The 17356-nt window shown below is 39.5% G+C and overlaps 1 protein-coding gene across 2 annotated transcripts in view; it reads right to left on the bottom strand.

Moving 5' to 3' along the window:
- Positions 1–79: 79 nt before the first annotated feature.
- The window catches only part of scml2 (Scm polycomb group protein like 2), a 32133-nt gene continuing 14856 nt past the window's right edge, over positions 80–17356 (bottom strand). The window contains exons 7-13 of one of the 2 annotated variants that reach the window (XM_084714406.1): positions 7875–8191; positions 7427–7556; positions 6157–6363; positions 4798–4977; positions 3400–3615; positions 2529–2683; positions 80–1511 (exon numbers count right to left, since the gene is read on the bottom strand). In XM_084714406.1, the coding sequence (XP_084570532.1) occupies positions 1386–1511; positions 2529–2683; positions 3400–3615; positions 4798–4977; positions 6157–6363; positions 7427–7556; positions 7875–8191 (1331 nt within the window). In that variant the 3' untranslated portion in view covers positions 80–1385. The remainder of the gene's footprint in view (positions 1512–2528; positions 2684–3399; positions 3616–4797; positions 4978–6156; positions 6364–7426; positions 7557–7874; positions 8192–17356) is intronic. The other variant, XM_084714412.1, reaches the window with a different exon arrangement.

Genomic DNA, 17356 nt, shown 5'->3' with positions numbered 1-17356 from the left:
TCACTGGCTTGCATAAACTAAATTTGACAGTCTGTACCAGACACAGTCACTCAGAAACTTTATTGCATTGTTAGAGATGTTGCAGCGAGATGTTCGCTGCCAGTACCTGAACTAACTTTCCCAATCTTAAGTGCAGAGCGTCCATCCTGAAATTCTAAACAGGGCAAAAATACTTCAACAACCGGATATCTGATGAGATAAAGCTGCAAAAACCTACAGCGAACATCTAATTGTATTTCTACAAGTCAAAATATAAAGGTAAATTAAAAGTTTGCTAATTTATGGACTCCAGTTGTCATATATAATAAGGCATAAACACAGTAACATAAAAATCATACTTAATGCTCAGATAGCTGATACTAATTATTCTTACGCAAATGATGAATTCTTGTCCTGTGTCTCTGTTTTAGTGTGAAAGTAAACTATGGTCAGTAAAATTAAAAAAAATGTTCACATCAGGGTCATTAGCCAGGATTTTAGAAATACTGTGGTCATTAATTCACTGATGCATATCCCCCAATTTTTCCTTTAAATGAAAAAGCAAAAAGAAGATCTGAAATTATTTTAATGATGTGGATTTTTCATATTTTGTTTATTCAGTGAATTGATCAGTTTTAGTTTCAGTTACTTGTTTTGGTAACACGTTCTAATAACTGTCAAGAATAAATGGTAAATTGATATTAATTCAATTTTAGGTAGTATTTCACTGTAAACAAAAAACAGAATCATAATAATGTTTACTAATTATTATTAAAGCTATAATTTACATTTTTGAATTTTTTTGTTTTTTAACAATAAAATAGTTTAAAACTGTAATGTAATTATCATCTCAAATAAGCTATGATACATAATACAAATTTTATTTTATACTGTATTACACAAACTCATGATGAAATAGCATCAATTGTGGCATTATTCAATACTTAGTAAACATTTATTACAATTTCATTGTGTGTAACAATAAAATTAAGTTTAATTATCTATCAATATACCATTGATTATTGATGGTTATAATAAAGTGTTACCCTTTTATTTCCAAGCATGACAGTCTAAATACTGTTTTAAAACTTTCTCTGCACTGCCCAGAATAAACTACTACTGACTTTTTTTTTTATTGGCCAAAAATACAAAATTTAAACAGCTTGATTAAAAAAAACTGGATTGAGTTCATATAATGTATAAGTTATTATTTGTAAACTCCCAGCAAGTTATTAAAATACACAAACTCACCCACCCCAAAAAGAAACACATTAAAAAAACAGAAGACTTGACCTAAATGGTAGCTTTGACTCTGTTCAGGTGGATGTACACTGCACTACGTCCCTGTAGAATAATACGTGTTTGTGTGTTTGGTTGCCAGTGAGAAAACCGAGTGCCTTCGTCCTCTACTGTTTGGTCTGTTTCAGCTTCTCGATGTGATGACAGAGTTTGAGCGCCGGGCCCAGCTTCAGTCCCATGTACTTCATAATGATATCACTGCGCAGCAGCATCAGAGCTTTGCCATCAATCTCCTGCAGAGAGAGGAGTCGCTGTCAGCGGGGGGGCACATTACAAACAGAACAATTCCATCAAAATGACAATGACTTGATTAAGGCGCTGAATGGTGGAGATTCTGGTCTGATTTGCCTTGAGCATGGAGACTGAGAGCTGAGGCAGACTTTATTTAACCAGGCATCTGCATGAAGTACCACAGTCAGTCTTGCAGTCTGATGACCTTTAAAAGGGACAGTTCACCCAATAATCAAAAATATACATTTTCCCTCTGGCCTAGGGGTCATCAACTTTTGCTATCAAAAGAGCCACTTTTGTCCAAAAAGCAAAAGAAATAGTCTGGAGCTGCAGCAATGCTATATTTTTCTCTGAGACTCTTCCTGTTTTGGAATTAGCATCCATAGCTAGCCTAGCAGGACTTTAAGACTAGCCACCAGCAAAATGTAGAGGAAAAGATTCTGAGCTAAGCTATGATGCACATTTTATTGATGAAATATGTGTTTCCTTGTTTTTTCATTCAGTGTATAGGCTACACATTTTTTACAATTGGAGAATGTAAGAGTCCCTTTAGGCCTATAATAATAAGTGAAAAAATTTAAACCTTAAAATAACAACTATTATTCTTTTCCATTTAATTTATTTTGGTCAAAGAAACAGCGAGCCACTGTAGAGTGGCAAAAGAACCGCATGCAGCTCCAGTTTTGAACTTTTGGTGATATATCGCTGTAGAGATGTCTGCCTGGCCCTGTTGTTCAAAATTATGGAAAGAGACACTGTAACTCAAACCGATACTATCTAGATAGATGAATATCACTATTAGTAAGAGAAAAAAATATCTTGGGTTGAACTGTCCCTTTAAGCAGACAAAGAAGACAGTTCATATAGAATAAAGGTGTCCTTGGTCTCCCTCTCTTTTGCTTTGTCTGTCAAAGCAATGTGCAAACTCTGTTTTTAAAGGTGCTATATAAATAAAGTTATTATTATTATTATTATTATTATTATTATTATTATTATTATTATTATTATTAAATACTCACATGTTTCCTGAACAGTTCGACGTGCGGCCCGAGAGTTTGGGGATCAGCCTCTTGGACGAACCGTATGACATCATCGACTGACCAGGAAGACGTGTCGTTCCCTGAACCCTCCTTGTCCTGTTTCATGTGGTCTGGGCCTGTTGTTGAGCTCGCTGCTGTAGAGGGTAACAGAGTGAGTGAGAAAATCAAATCAAACTAATACTTTTAACAAATATCACACCATCAGCTCAGGATTTTATTTGGCAATTTTACTGTAAGATGTCAACAAGGCATTGGGTCAAAAATGTCTGTGAAATAGGGCTGACCCTGAATAGTCTACTGAACTGTTAGTCAGTGAGAAGAGTCTTAGTCAAACAAATTTTCATTTATCTGTTGCAAACAAAAACCCGTCATCCGAGAGCTTCGCCTTGCTTTTAGACCTGGACAAAATCATCAGGAGATTGTTGCAACGCAGACTTTTTGGTCTTGCAACACTGAGATCACACTGCTGCTAACTGTGCTGTAGCTGGCTAATTTAGCTAATTAGCTCAGTTAGCGGACCTAATAGACAGGGACACAGCCTCTAAAACCAAAGGAAGTCAGTTTGACAACCGGTAGTACAGCAGTGAGGCGATTTAACGTTATAGCGGTTCTGTCCAGGACTAAACAAAAGAGACTTGAATCAGCAAAGTTATTCTTTTAAGTTTCTGTCAATTGTCTGTCGAAGCTAAACCCATTATCCTGAAATCAAAAGCCCACTTCTCTGAGAATACACATTCTGGAGTTGGTGTTCAGCGACTGCAGACACCTACTTATTCTGTGAATATTCTGCATTAATTTTAACTCTAATAAACATTTTGTCCTGATGAGTGCGGTCTGTAGTTAAGCCTACCCTCCACTCGTCTGTGTGCACACATTGGCCCAAGTTCGGTTGTGTTGGAGCTGACGCGTCGCAGGGGTGGCGGTGTGTGTGTCTGTCCGGGGTAATATGGCCGCTCCTTCTTTGCTGCTCTGTAGTCGGATGCTGTGTGAAGGGGGCGGGTGCTTGGAGCAGGTTCCTTTGTGGAATCGTCATTGGAGACACTGTTCTCGGTGTGAGACTGTGGTTCTGTTTCAAGAAAAGGTGAGAACGATGCTGTTAAGACCATGTGAGCAATAACTGAAAACATGCAGGAATATTGCACACAGTCATAATGTGACTGAATTATGTAAGAAGATTTACTCCAAAGAAAATGTCTGAGATCATGAATGACAGAGGTCAACAGCTTCAAGTAAAAAACACCTGAGCGCACATGTGGTAACACTGTTGGATTCTCTAAACTTAGAACATATTCATTTGTATATTATTCAATTTACAGGAGAAGTGCACAGAACACAGAACCACATTAACTGTGACTTTTTTGAAACAAAATCCTGCAAATTATTGCCATATCACTCTATAGATATAACTTTTGAAGAAAGTTGTTGCATAGCTTTATAAGAAAAAAGTTTAAGCCATGTGCACATCACACATACACAATGACTAAAAAGAGGGGAGAACCAGCAAGGAAGCTACACAACTAACTACCGTGGACACGTCAGGAGCAAAACACAATTCAGCCACTTAAAAAAGGTCCACCCCAAAAAAACCTAGATAATTTTAAGAGTGCGCTGCATTAAGAATATTTTCACCACTTCTCTTAACTTCACTTGACTTTACTTGACAGAGTGTGATATCGCACTCTCCAAAACAACCAAACTCCAGAAGGACAACATGTAATTTTAATTTGCAGAACACGGGAGCTGCTGGACTACTGCTGCCTCAACTGGTCCATCTGTTTTTTTATTGCGTGACTTTGGTGATTTTGAACTAACCATGTAAAACACCCAAGTAACTCAATAACACAAACAAACTGCTCAATCTAGGCAGCAGCAGGCCAGCTCTGTTTTTTTAAGGAGATTGGTGGTTTGGAGAGAGCGATGTTTGGCTAACACAACAGCAGTTTTCCATCAGAAAAGGCTGTCTGACAGCAAGGTAAAGTGGTAAAATATTCTAAATATAGCGTACACGTACACCTATATTGATTTTTTTAGGTGGTCCTTTCTAGGGTGGCTATAATATGTTTTGCTGCTGCTCTTGCCCACAGCGGTACATTGCTTAGCTTCTGTGCTGGTACTCTCCGCTCCTCCAAACTGGGGCTGTGCCAATTAAAATCTACTGTTGGTAACACACTGACTATCCAGAAGTACTGCATACAACCTCACATAAAATAATCTGTCCCTTAAATACTCCCTCCACAGTTCTGCTGACCTGACTTGGTCCTGTTGTAGAAGCGTGTGTTGTTGTTGTTGTTGAAGGGGCTGAACGGCTGCGAGCTGAACAGACTGTCGCTCTCCAGATGTTGGCACATGTTCTCCAGGAACCGCAGCACAGAGGACGTACTGGAGGCGGAGGGCAGCTTCACGTAGCGGATACCATGTTCTGACCGCACTGGGGGGGGCACAACACAAACCGCTATTAGGCTGTGTGCAGTATGCGCGCACACACACACACACACACACACACACACACACACACACACACACACACACACACACACACACACACACACACACACACAGTGTATGCACTCCCAGCTAAAGAAAAGCAGCAGATGGTTTCGGGTTAGCACCCTCCCTTTATAAGCACAAACCCGCATTTTTCACCCCGTCCCTCACTGCACTACACCCTCCCACCCACCCAAGCCAAGCCTGCACAAATCCACAAATTAAACCCCTCCCTCCTCGCCCAGCCTCACCCATAGCCTTCCCAATCCGGCCCCCCAAGGGAGACCCAATCCCAGCATCCCAAACCAGGTTAGACGCACATGTCATTTCTGATTACAGACACAATGCTCACATCAGCTTCTGCCACAGGCACTGTCTTTTATTCCTCCTCTCTTTCTCCTCACGTACACACACACACACACACACATACACACAACCACAAACACACCACCCCTGACCCATGAGTGTGTGCTTAAACCAATTTCACCTGGCTGATTGCCTATCCAGGCTTTATGACGTTAGGAATACATTAGAATTAATCCAGCGCTGCTTTTCGAGAAGTGACTTTTAAAGGAGTAGTTCACCAGTTTGGGAAACACATATTTGCTTGCTTGCCAAAAATGAGAAGAGATAAGAGATTATAGGAGATTTTACTGACTTCTCATGTTTGTGTGGCAATTATGAAGCTACTGCCAGCAGTTGGTTAGCTTAGCTTAGCATAAAGACTTTAAATGGGGAGAAACAGCTTGCCTGGCTCTGTCCAAATGTAAAAAGAAAAATCTGCCAAAACGTTGATGGGTAAATAGTTACTCAACAGTGTTTACTCATTAGTAATTTTTCACGTGGAATTCCCAACATTTGCTGATTCCAACTTCTCAAAAGAGAAGATTTGCTACTTTTTTTTTTTTTAATATCAAAAAAGCTCTCTGCATACCCGAATGTATGACAGGTGCGAAAGCAGGAGAGGTGACTGTGACCACTGAGCAGTGCAGAATTTGGAGAAACAGAAACTCTTTTTAACTGAATGCTTGGTAATGATAAAGCACTGAAAATCAATGGTTAAAAGCAGCTAATACTCTCGAGTAGTTGTTCTAGTTTTCTAGTTGGTCTTCATTATACTTACCTCTGATGACCTCTCCTCCTGTGTGTGACTGGCTCTGTAGGAACGACAACAGCACAGAGGGCTGGTACGTACAGTCCACGCAGGCCTGAACCGCCTGCTGCAGCACTGCGTTGACTGGAGCTGGACCGAAGTGGTCTGGGAGCTGCTGCACCAGTTTTCGGTCAAGATGTGGGCCATAGTCACCGTGCTTGTTCACATAGACACAGACTGGAATGACACCAAGATGATTAAATGGTGGAAAAAATGAACCTACTAAAACATTGCTGCATTTTTTCTTTTTACTGTCGATTCAGGCTAATAGGAAGCAAACTGACATGTATCCATGAGTATACATTAAACAAAGTTTGAAAAAGGTTAACCAACTACTAATCATTTGTTGAGATCATTAGCTTGAATTAAAACCATTTAATTTTCAGGCACCCAAATGTTTTATTTTCTAAAACTCAAAGATTCAAGTTCATCTAAAGTGGAAAAGTAAATTATCTCAACTAAAGATTACAGGCTGGCAAAAAAAACAAATTTCAGTTTCCTTCAAAACATGAAAATTAGGCTGAAAAGTTAAAAATCTATTGCAGTAAGTTGCCTTGAAATTTTGAGTTGTCTCAACTTATTTTTTTACAGTGTTGTTGAAAACATCTGGGATAATTTAAGTACACAACTTGACAAAAATATGCAACATATGTCTAGTGTTTTTAGTAGGGCTGTCAAAGTTAACGCGTTAATAACACGTTAGCGCAAATTCCTTTTAACGCCACATTTTTTTGATGCTCAATTAACGCACATTCTTATTGGCCTGAACAACAGTTTGAATCAGCAGCTGGAAATGAATCAGCTCGCAGTCGTGAAAACACGAGCTTCTGTCACCCAACAATGTAAACAGGCGTGTCTGTTTAGGCAAGCAGAAGTATAGGAGGAGGGAGACAAGCGAGTGCTGATCGAGCTGAAACCAGGTAAAAGTTTAACTTTTAGTGCGTTTTGGCGTTAATGTTAAGCAAGTCGGTATGAGCTTGATGGGCTTGGGTTTGTCATGTTATTAGTTGAGCATATTTTTTATGCCAAATGCAGTGCCTTTGAGGGTTTCTGGACAATATTTGTCATTTGTTTTTGATTAATATCCCTGTACATTTTGAACAAATAAAAAATGTGTGATTAATCCTGATTAAATATTTTAATCAATTGACAGCCCTAGTTTTTAGACATTTTTATGCAGAAGTGTTACATACTACAGCTTTAAGACATCAGACTCAGTTGTGTCTGTTATCCAACTTACCTGTACAAACTACATTTGAGCCGTTGCTATGGTTGCTGTCTGCTGAGACGTGGCTGGAGCTCAGTCGGCTCTCTGGAGGTGGAGCTGTAACTGATGGTGTCCCCAGGGATTGTGCCACCCGAGGCTTCTTCTGAAGCAAAAAACAAACAAACCCTCTCTCATTAGCTCTCTGCAACCTACAAAGGCTTCAAGTTAATTATATATTAAAGGTGTGTTTTAACTCTTCCACTGCTGTACATGAACCACACTGAAGCAGCTTCCAAAAGCAAAGCAGTTCTACTCATTTTTCGTAAATAAACATCCACAGAAACTCCTCTCGCACTCAAACGGTCCACCTCTGACCCCATCTCCTCTTTATCAAAATCATTTCTGCCATAATACTTTAAACAGAAACTGGCAGGGTCACTGGACCGCGGCATAACGGATTACAACTCTTCTGACATCTCACCTTGCTCCTGGGCTTGGGTCCTCGCTTCTTGTGTGGTCTGGGGGCCAGTTGAGCCTCAGAGCCAGTTCTGGCAGGGCTCTGTGATGCTCCATTTACTGCCGCTGCCGCCGCAGCCTCAGCCGCTGCCTTCAACAAAGCAATCGTCTGGGATTTGGGACGACGACCTCGGACACCCTTGCGCACGGGGAGGGGTGGCAAGGGGTTGGGCAGTCGGTATGAGGTCTGCATGGAGGAGGAGGAGTTTGAAGAGGAGCGACGTGTAGTGAGGGAGGATGAAGAGGAAGAAACAGGAGCGAGGAGAGCACCCGGAAGGGTAACTGGAAGAGACGAGACATGGGGAAAAAATGAAAGAATATGTTGTTATTCTCTTTGTAATCCACATGTTACAGTGCATTACACTAAAAATCATTGGAGAAGTCATAATATGACCATAACATGAACTTGAGAATTAAGACTGGGTTGCACAAACAGAGATTAAACTAATCCGTTGGTTCCCAAACTTTTTCTGGCAGACCCCCCTTCTGAAGCCAAAAAAAAAGTTCATGCCCCCACATTTTTTAAGTCATTAACAACAACGGTTAACATGAAAGCATAAGCAAACTCCTGTTTGTGTATTGCCCAGAACTAATCTAAGATTAGTTCCAATCTAATAGGTTCTAAAATTGAGTCAAAACAAGTTTAAAATGAGGAGATTCAGATGTAAAATTAAGCAGAGCTCTGTTGCAAAATTAAGAACTAATCTCAGTTTAGTAAACCAAAGTTACATAGAGTAAGAAAGAAAGAAAGATGGAAAGAAAACAACAACAAAACATTGCATTGTTTACTAGCAGCTAAAAAGCCATGAAAGCATAACATTGGTTGTTACACTGTTTGCTCAGAAGTAAAAGAAAATGTTATATTGGTAGCTAGCTAAAAGGTTTTTTTAAAAAAAGGATATATTGTTTGGAATCTAAAATATTCACAAAACCTTACATTGTTTGCAAGTTGGCTAAAAACCTGGTTAGCCAACTTATGATGGCTGAGAATTATTCTGCTCAATCCAACTCAAAAAGGCAGCGAGTTCAAAAGTTAAACCTACTCAATTGTAAGTTTTAAGTTAATACTGGATCACATTTTAAATTTGAGTTTAAAGTTTTTGTGCAACAGAATTAAATTTGATCTAGTTTTAAAGTAAAAACTAAATTGAGGTTTAACGAGAGACCTAAATTTAATCCTCATTTCAAGCTAGTTTAAAGGTTTGGTGCAACATAATTTAAAGTTAAACTATGATTTAGTCAGGTCTAAAAACAAATCCTTGTTGGTGCAACTCAGCCTTAAAGTCCACAAGATACACAGCACAAAATATCAACACGCAGGCACAAAAAAGACATAATTAGATTTGCCTTCTGTCCTCACACAGAGGCTTCAAACAAAGACCTGCAGAGAATCAACTTTGCTGTAGGTCCTTGAGACGAGGTTTGCATTACTAGAAATTTCACACATCAGCACATCCTAAGGACAGTATTCATAGTGTTTGCTTGCTTTTTCCGAAAATGAAAAGGAAATTTGGACCTCGAGAGACAAAAGACGGAGGCAAACAAACAACTGAGTGGTCCTGCAAAGGAGATTTGTTTTGATTTTTCGGAGTCCTCTGAGATTGGCAGGCCTTTTGTATTTAGCCCCTCCCCACACTGAAATCAGAGTCAAAAGTCACGTTTCCCCGAGAGACCTGCCTGCTAGACGATTCCTCAAGCCTTCTGCTTCCAGCAACACAGCTCACATAGTGATTATGCTGATAGGATTTAAACCACATACAGCACTACATATTGGATTCTTGAGGCTGGTGTCAATTGGGAGTTTAAAAATCTGATAACGCAATATATCAGCATAAAGTACTCATACAAGCACTGAAATCATTTGACCACGTTTTATATGGAAAACCTCACAACAATTTGAAATGGCATTGTGTCCTTTGTGATGTCAGTGTTTTTACTGAAGCACAAAACAGCTGCTTTGGTAGATGCTTGACAGTATTTACTGTGAGTTTTCTAAAGCATGGTAATCAAACACAATTTTAGTGATAGTTAAAATTTTAAACATATACTAATTGCTGGGACTTTTACAGTGGCTCCTTGTAAAACCAGTAATATTAAATAAATAAATAAGTTTTAAAATCATTAAGCAAGAATATAATAAAAGATATTTAAGTTGATGTAGGAAACACAAGATTCAAAGATGAAACAAAAATGCACCTTTTGAAAACATGGCTCTGGCATTGTACTGTCATTTCTTATTACTCATCAGCTGACCTACACAAATACCAACACATTGGAGTGTATATTGACAGAAGTGACGTAAAATTTTAAATTTAGTTATTGCTGTCAATAATACAAATGCAACACTAATTCAAAAACTAACATATCTACTCAAATATCTCTCTCAAACTAACAGTGTCTTTAAATCGGCACTTTGGTAGAACCAAACCATTTAAAGGCATTTTATTAGACTTGGTTTATATGTGTGAGAGTCCGATGATGGTCTTTATGTTGATTTTCAGTGGACAGACTTCAACCCAATCAGAGCAGCGAACTGTGTGACGTAGTGCTGCGTGACGCTGCTTTCAAGCAGGACAAAAACGGCAGCCTGGTCTCAAACTTTCTCAAATTACAGGTAAACAGTTTGACAGAGAGTTTTTTTTTTTTTTGCTGCGTTGAACACTTGAAATGTGGATATCGTCCGACAGTCATTGTACCAACCCCCAACATATTAAAGAAACGGTTCGGATTGGCCCAACAAGATCCAGGGCTGGTGGACATCTGTTTGAACAGGACGGTGGACAGACACATCTGCCAGAGCAAATGAAACATGGGCTGGCAGATTTATCTGATTGCCAGGTTATTTTTTTTAACTGTCTCATTTTAAAACTTGGATGAACCCAAGTTGGATGAATACTTTTTAAAGGTGTTGTATCTGTGATATTATCAGCCTGGCTGGTCTAAGGGGTCAGACTCTATACAGTACACTGGGATTAAAACTACTGATCATGAACTCATTCTGCCCCTTGTTCAAGTGTAGCTGGAGATCTTTCCAAATAAAACAAAAACCGCCTAAAAAAAATGCTTGAAAAACATTTAGCAATCTCTTTGAAGGCACCCTATCCAACAGACACCCTCCAACTTAAAGTCTCTGCACAGGAGAGAACATATTATTCCAAAATGCCAATCATCTTAGGTGTTAAAACAGAAAGAAAGTGACAATGAAGTGAGGAAAAAGCAATAACCGTTGTTAAGAAGAAAAAAACAGTGGCACCATCACCCCCTTCTGACTTCATTAGCTGTGAACGTGACTGAGCGTGACTCTGAGATATGATCTGAACGAAAGAGAGCAAAGCGGCGAGAGAAAGAATGATAACCATCTCCTATTTCAATACAAAACGCAACTGCTTGGTGAGAGCAGGGGCCTGAGAGTGCATGTGGAGGCTCTCGAGGGGCCGGGGCTTTCATTAGAGCCTCCTTGACTGCGGCGATATGGAGAGACTATAGAAGGTTTACAGTATTCTCTGAGGGGCCAGCCGGGGCACCCTGAAAGCTGCTTAATTGGGAAATGAGTGAAAGTGGGCGTAGAATAGAGCAGTGTTTTGTTTCAGAGGGCGAGGGCTCAGACGCTCACCGGGAGCGGTCACACAAAGCGTGCTCTCAGAGGAGCGGCGATACCAACCTGCTCGCACAGTGGCACACTTATTCACGCTGAGCTCCGAGTCATAAGCCCTACAAAGGCAGATCAAAATTTGTTTGCAGGGTACCAATCAGTATCAGCAGGTTTTAATTCACCGGAGGAAGTCTGAATCGGGGGGGCCTTCTCTGATCTTTCGCTGAAAATCTAATCCGTTCACGTTACGTGACAGCCGCTAAAGCAACGCATACGCTTTCCACGCCGGTGATTAATGTCATATTCCACTGTATATTAGTTTATCATCACATTTATTTAAAAAAGATTAATCACCTCTGCATTTTAACCATAACTTTCAAAGAAAATCTGCTTATAAATGCACTTCATTCCACACTGTCTGACAGTATCATATATTCTCTATCAGCTTCTTCAGGTTCTTAATATTCAAACCCAAGTCTCTGTGCCTTTTTATGGCTGCAGCATTTCATCAAGTGGATTTATTCATAAATGTCTTCAGCATCACTTTATACACTGTTTCCGCTAAATACAGCCTGGCATATAGAGTGCTGAAGGAATGAATCCTAAAACCTAGAAATTAGCATTTTTTGCTCAACTTGGAGTCAATGGGTTTTTGTTAGGTGACTGAAATAAAGTCTGTAGTTAAAGAAATCTTGTTCTATGGCCTAAATTATATAAAAATATACCTCACTTCTGAATTTTGAAGCTCCCTGTGTCAGAGACATTAAATGTCATCATGGCAAACACAAATCACTTAGTTGGGGTGACCTCGAAGTCATGCAACGGTGGTTTAGTTCATTTACAGCCTGACATTAGCTTTTTACTTATAGGCTGGGCAATATATCGATATTCTATCATATGGTGATATAGGACTAGATATCGTCTTAGATTTTGGATTTCGTTATATCGCAATATGACATAAGTTTTAAGCGTTTTAAAGGCAGCATTACAGTAAAATGATCTAATTTTCTGAAATTACCAAACTGTTCTAGTTTCTCCTATTAATATAACTTCACCCACCTAGTCTTTATATCCACATTACTAATGATTATTTATCACAAATCTGGTTCATCACAAATTTGGTAAAACATGTTGTGATGTTTGATTATTGCCTCCCACTGGAGTACACAGCATGTCATCAGTCACAACTTACATTATCAATAAATATTGTTTCAACCGATATGAAACTATACTATCACGATAGATTTTTCAGCTATTTCACCCTATTTTTACTTCTGGAGATCACATTTACACTTAAGTCATGGTGTTCATTTCTGAAGATTGTCGTGCTGTACAAAACATGTCAGTATCACAAACATTTGTTCACCACAGAGTTTATTTTCTGCACTAATCAAAAGTCCCATGGACAAAAAAATCCTACTGGCTTTTTGTGGGGAGAACCTGGATGGTGTATAAAAAAAAGAGTTTGAACAATGTTCAGTTGCAAAGACTTAACAACTGAGCCATAATTGGGAGGCTGCTAGTAAAATGGTTAAAGGAAAAAATCAGGTGCGTTTTGCCCCAATTTTAGCTCGTTAACTACAAGTCGTGTATACTTTACATTAAACAGAAAAACAATTTCTTAATTTACACAATTGTTGCAAATTAATTTTCATTTAAGGTATCTTTCAGTTCCTGGCAGCCATTGGTTTCCATCCATTTCTTTATCGTATGAAAATCAATAGTAACTAGGAGCGGGCAGATCGATCCCCAAAGTATCGATACCAATACACAGCCTATCAATACTAAAATAACATCCTGGCCACGTGGACATTCTTCTTAGTGCTGCAATATTTGCATCTCTGCTGCTGCTGTGTGTTTGTGCCGGTCATCACTCGTTTAATTAACAATTATTTATCATTAAAACCTGTCTCGTGTCTAGATAAGTAATTATGTAATTAACAGAGAATAATAAAAAGAAATGCCCCGTTTGGAAAATTATTTAGAAGTAATATATTCAAAGGTAGAATAGTAGTAAACTATGACATTGTTGCTCTCTTAAATGAAAATAAATAACCACTTTTAATGATGAAAAGTCTTGATATTGGTATTTATATCTGTACCTGGTATTACTTGATATCAGACCAAAACCAAATTTTGTGGTATTGCCCACCACAAACAGTAACCAATGGCCGTCTGAGAGGACACATTCAAATTCTGAAAACACAGCAGCATTGTTTGTACGTTGTTTGCTGTGTTTAGATGTGATAAAAAATGTGATATCTGATAATACCATTAAGTTAAACAAGTCTGTAATGTTGTACACATCATTCAGATTAACTGAAAACAAAACAACTAATTATTAGTCCTCACAAAAATGATTTTTTAAAAATGTAAGCACGGCATTTCTAGCATGAACAGGGTGCAACACAACAGAGACATATGGACCTGATCATGACTATATAATTCCAACTCGACCCGCTGACCTGTGAGCCGCAGCCCGAGGAAACGTGTGCGCATGTTAGCGTGTGTGTGCGTGAGTGTGTGTGTGTGCACGCATGAGAACGGGGTCGCTGAGAAGTGTGTCTGCTGTCTGGAGGGTGGGGGGAGGGGCTCCACAGAGTTGCCTCTCATCTAATTACAACACCCACCACCACCACCACCATTACCCCACCCTCACATGCCTGCCGAGCACCCTCACAGCAAACAGTCCATTCAACCATACACACACGCACACACACGCACACACACATATGGACTGTACTTTAGAATGAATCTGAAGCAGAATGAAAGTGATGACCTGCAGATTCAGGTGTGTGTGTGTGTGTGTGAGACTGTGTGACAGAGAGAGGAAGTAACTTACATAGCTCCAGGGCACAAAGTTTAAACACAACAAGTCAAACAGCTTTAAAGAAAATCACTATTGTTCTACTGTGACTCGTGTTAATGTTCACCTTTGAACAGAGCCGACAACTTCACATAATAAAAAAGACTTGTGCATAAAATGAGCGTACTTAAAATATCTGATATCCACTAATCCTTGCCTGAGCCTTTGGCAAACTAATTCCTGATGCTTTACTCACACAAAAAAAAAACACATGATCAAAAACACATGGAGCTCCAACTTTAATTATAGCCAACAATACTGTTAAATCCGCAGACTCTGACTAGCAATGGCCCCTAGTCTCTACAGTCTTACGATGAATCTGAATGAATGCCAGTCAGTCCAAAAAGTCCTCATGCTAAACAAAGAAAACAGCAGCTTTAATCATTTACACCAGAGCAGGAGGCTGCTACACTCGTGAGACAGCATGCAACTTTCATGAGAACAGCAGATTTCACTTCCCATTTTTGTGCCTTACCAAAACAAGCCAAGCCAGTATGAGATTTTTTTTTTTTTTAGTAAATAATCTTACCTGGAACAGAACCACCACTCTAAACAAGACACTACTTGTACTTCCTGAATTGAGCAGGTCATTGACTGAAATCATTTGAATGTGTGCACTGATGTTTGCTTGTTGCTTTTTAGGGAAGTTTGAGTGGAAATAAAACTTTCTAGGGCTGCAGCTAAAAAATTAGTTCAATTGTCAATTAATATGTCGAATTATTTCTCGATTAGTTGACCGTTTGGTCCATAAAATGTCCATCAGTGTTAACCAAAATGTCTTGTTTTGTCAACGGTCCAAACATATATTCACATTCAAGACGCTGAAAAACTTTTAAAACACTATCTGTTAGCCTTTGTTATGACTGGTCTATAAAATGGCAAATAATGGTCCTCAAATGTCTTGTTTTGTCCACAACCCAAATATATTATATTTAATTCCATAAAAGATAAAGGGAAATACAAAATATTCACATTTAAGAAACTGGAATCATGAAATTTTGACTTTTTGGCAGCTCTAAAACTCTCATATTATAAAAAGGAACAGATACTTCCACAGAAAAGAAACAAAAAAAATAAGTCACAGAAAACAGAAAAAGAAACAGAAAAAAATTAAGTCCCATGAAACATGTGCCTGCACTTCAATTCAGCACATCTTTTAGACCTAATCTTAAAGCTTACTCTTAATCTTTCAAACATTAACCTTCAGCTTCAGTGGAAATAAAACTCCTTAGGTCTGCAACAATTATTTTCATTGTTGAAAGTGATTATTTTCACAATTAATTGATTGTTAGGTGCATAAAGTGCCAGAAAATGGTGAAAAAATATCCCCTCAAATGTCTCCACAACCAAAAGCTCTACAACTCTCGCACTGGTACTTCCATAGAAAATACAATCTCATGAAATATGAAACATGTTATTGCTAGAACAACGTGCCTGCACTTCACTTCAGGCACTTCATAAACCTTTAAATCACAACCCCATAACAAATGAAACACTGGCAACTCAAACTGTGCCTTGCTAGAAGTTTGTCTTTCATTTATGGAGAAGAGCAACAGATAATGACTTGGTAAACATCAAACTCACCAGGAAATCCCCACCAAAAAAGCAGAACTGCACTTAAACAGTTGCGGCTTTTGTAGTAGCAGTAGTAGTAGTAATCGCAGTAATGATGTCCGTAGCAATACTCAGTAGAGTTGCTTCCTGGTTCTCTCTTTCAAACTCTTTCTTCTTTCAGCTGGTGTTGATTTGTTTCCCCTCTCTTGTCTTTTGTTTCCCTCTTCCTAACTTTCTCTCTAAAATATTCTGCTCATCTGCACTTCGTTGTCTGTTTTCTGTCCCTCGATCAGCTGCTTCCTCAGTTGTCTCCGTGCGTGTCTCTCACGTCTCTTTTCTCCCCGGCAGTAGTCCACAACAAAGCCCACGCTGCTGCTGCTGCTGCTGCTGCTTCTGCTGCTGGTTGAAGCTGCTGCAAAGCTTCCCTCCCAATGAATGAGCGGCAGGAGGAGTAAGAGGAGGAGGGGAGGGTGTTTAGATTTGCATAGGGGCTGCGCGAGGAGGGGTGGAGTGAGGGAAGGAAGAGTGGGTGGGTGTGGTGTGGTGTGGAGGGAGTCGAGCCCTTTATTCATGTTATCTGTAGGCCATATCGACAGTCTACATCAGTCACCTGCTCCTCAGCGAGCCTCTGGGGGGAGGGGGAGTTGATGGGGAGGGGGGGGTTTAACAGTGGGGCTCCACAAGAGTGGGTGGGGGATGGGGGAGAGGGGCGGTGGTGGTGATTGTGGTTGGGCGGGGGGGTAAAAGGTTAAACTGGATCAGAAGTGTCCTGATTGAAACGGGTGAAAAGGGGCAAACTCCTGGAGTTGGTACACACATAAGCAAGCTTTCCCTCCAAACACACACACATTCACACACACACACACACATACACACACACACACACAGAGCTCTCACGGCCCCCTCAGTGTAACCCTAGACTATTCAGACATTCCCTGGTGAAAGATGGCCAGGTCCAGCATCAGGAAACAGTTGCGCAGTCGGATATCACCCTGGCTCCGGAACAATGTGGAGCAGAGCGGTCAGAGGAAGCTGCCTGGGAAAAGTCCCCTCAGTCAGTCAGAGACGTCTTAATCTGCCTCTGAATGGACAAAAAGCTAACGTCACTGATTCAAGACAGAAAAAAAATATACTCGAGTGCGTGAGATATGGCTTATAGACACACTATAATTATTCTTGTATTCATTAAAGTCTATTCTTGTTAGGACACCCACTGAAACATTATTTGTTTAGTCTATGAGGGACAAATCACACTAAACACTGGTGATTTCAAAATAAAAGAGCTAGAAAGTTACACCAAAACACAGTTATGAATTTATACAATTTTGTTTTTAAAGAATACACTTATATAATCATTTTCTAGTGTTTTTTTAATAGAAATATCCTATAAAATTATGTCAAAATGCCTGCACTAAACAATCTGCAATTAATTGAG

This window comes from Lutjanus erythropterus, chromosome 1 (assembly GCF_056507025.1).
Source record: "Lutjanus erythropterus isolate fLutEry1 chromosome 1, fLutEry1.hap2, whole genome shotgun sequence".
NCBI lineage: Eukaryota > Metazoa > Chordata > Actinopteri > Lutjaniformes > Lutjanidae > Lutjanus > Lutjanus erythropterus.
Note: the sequence above shows the minus strand (reverse complement) of the source record. Positions and strands in the feature narration are given on the sequence as shown.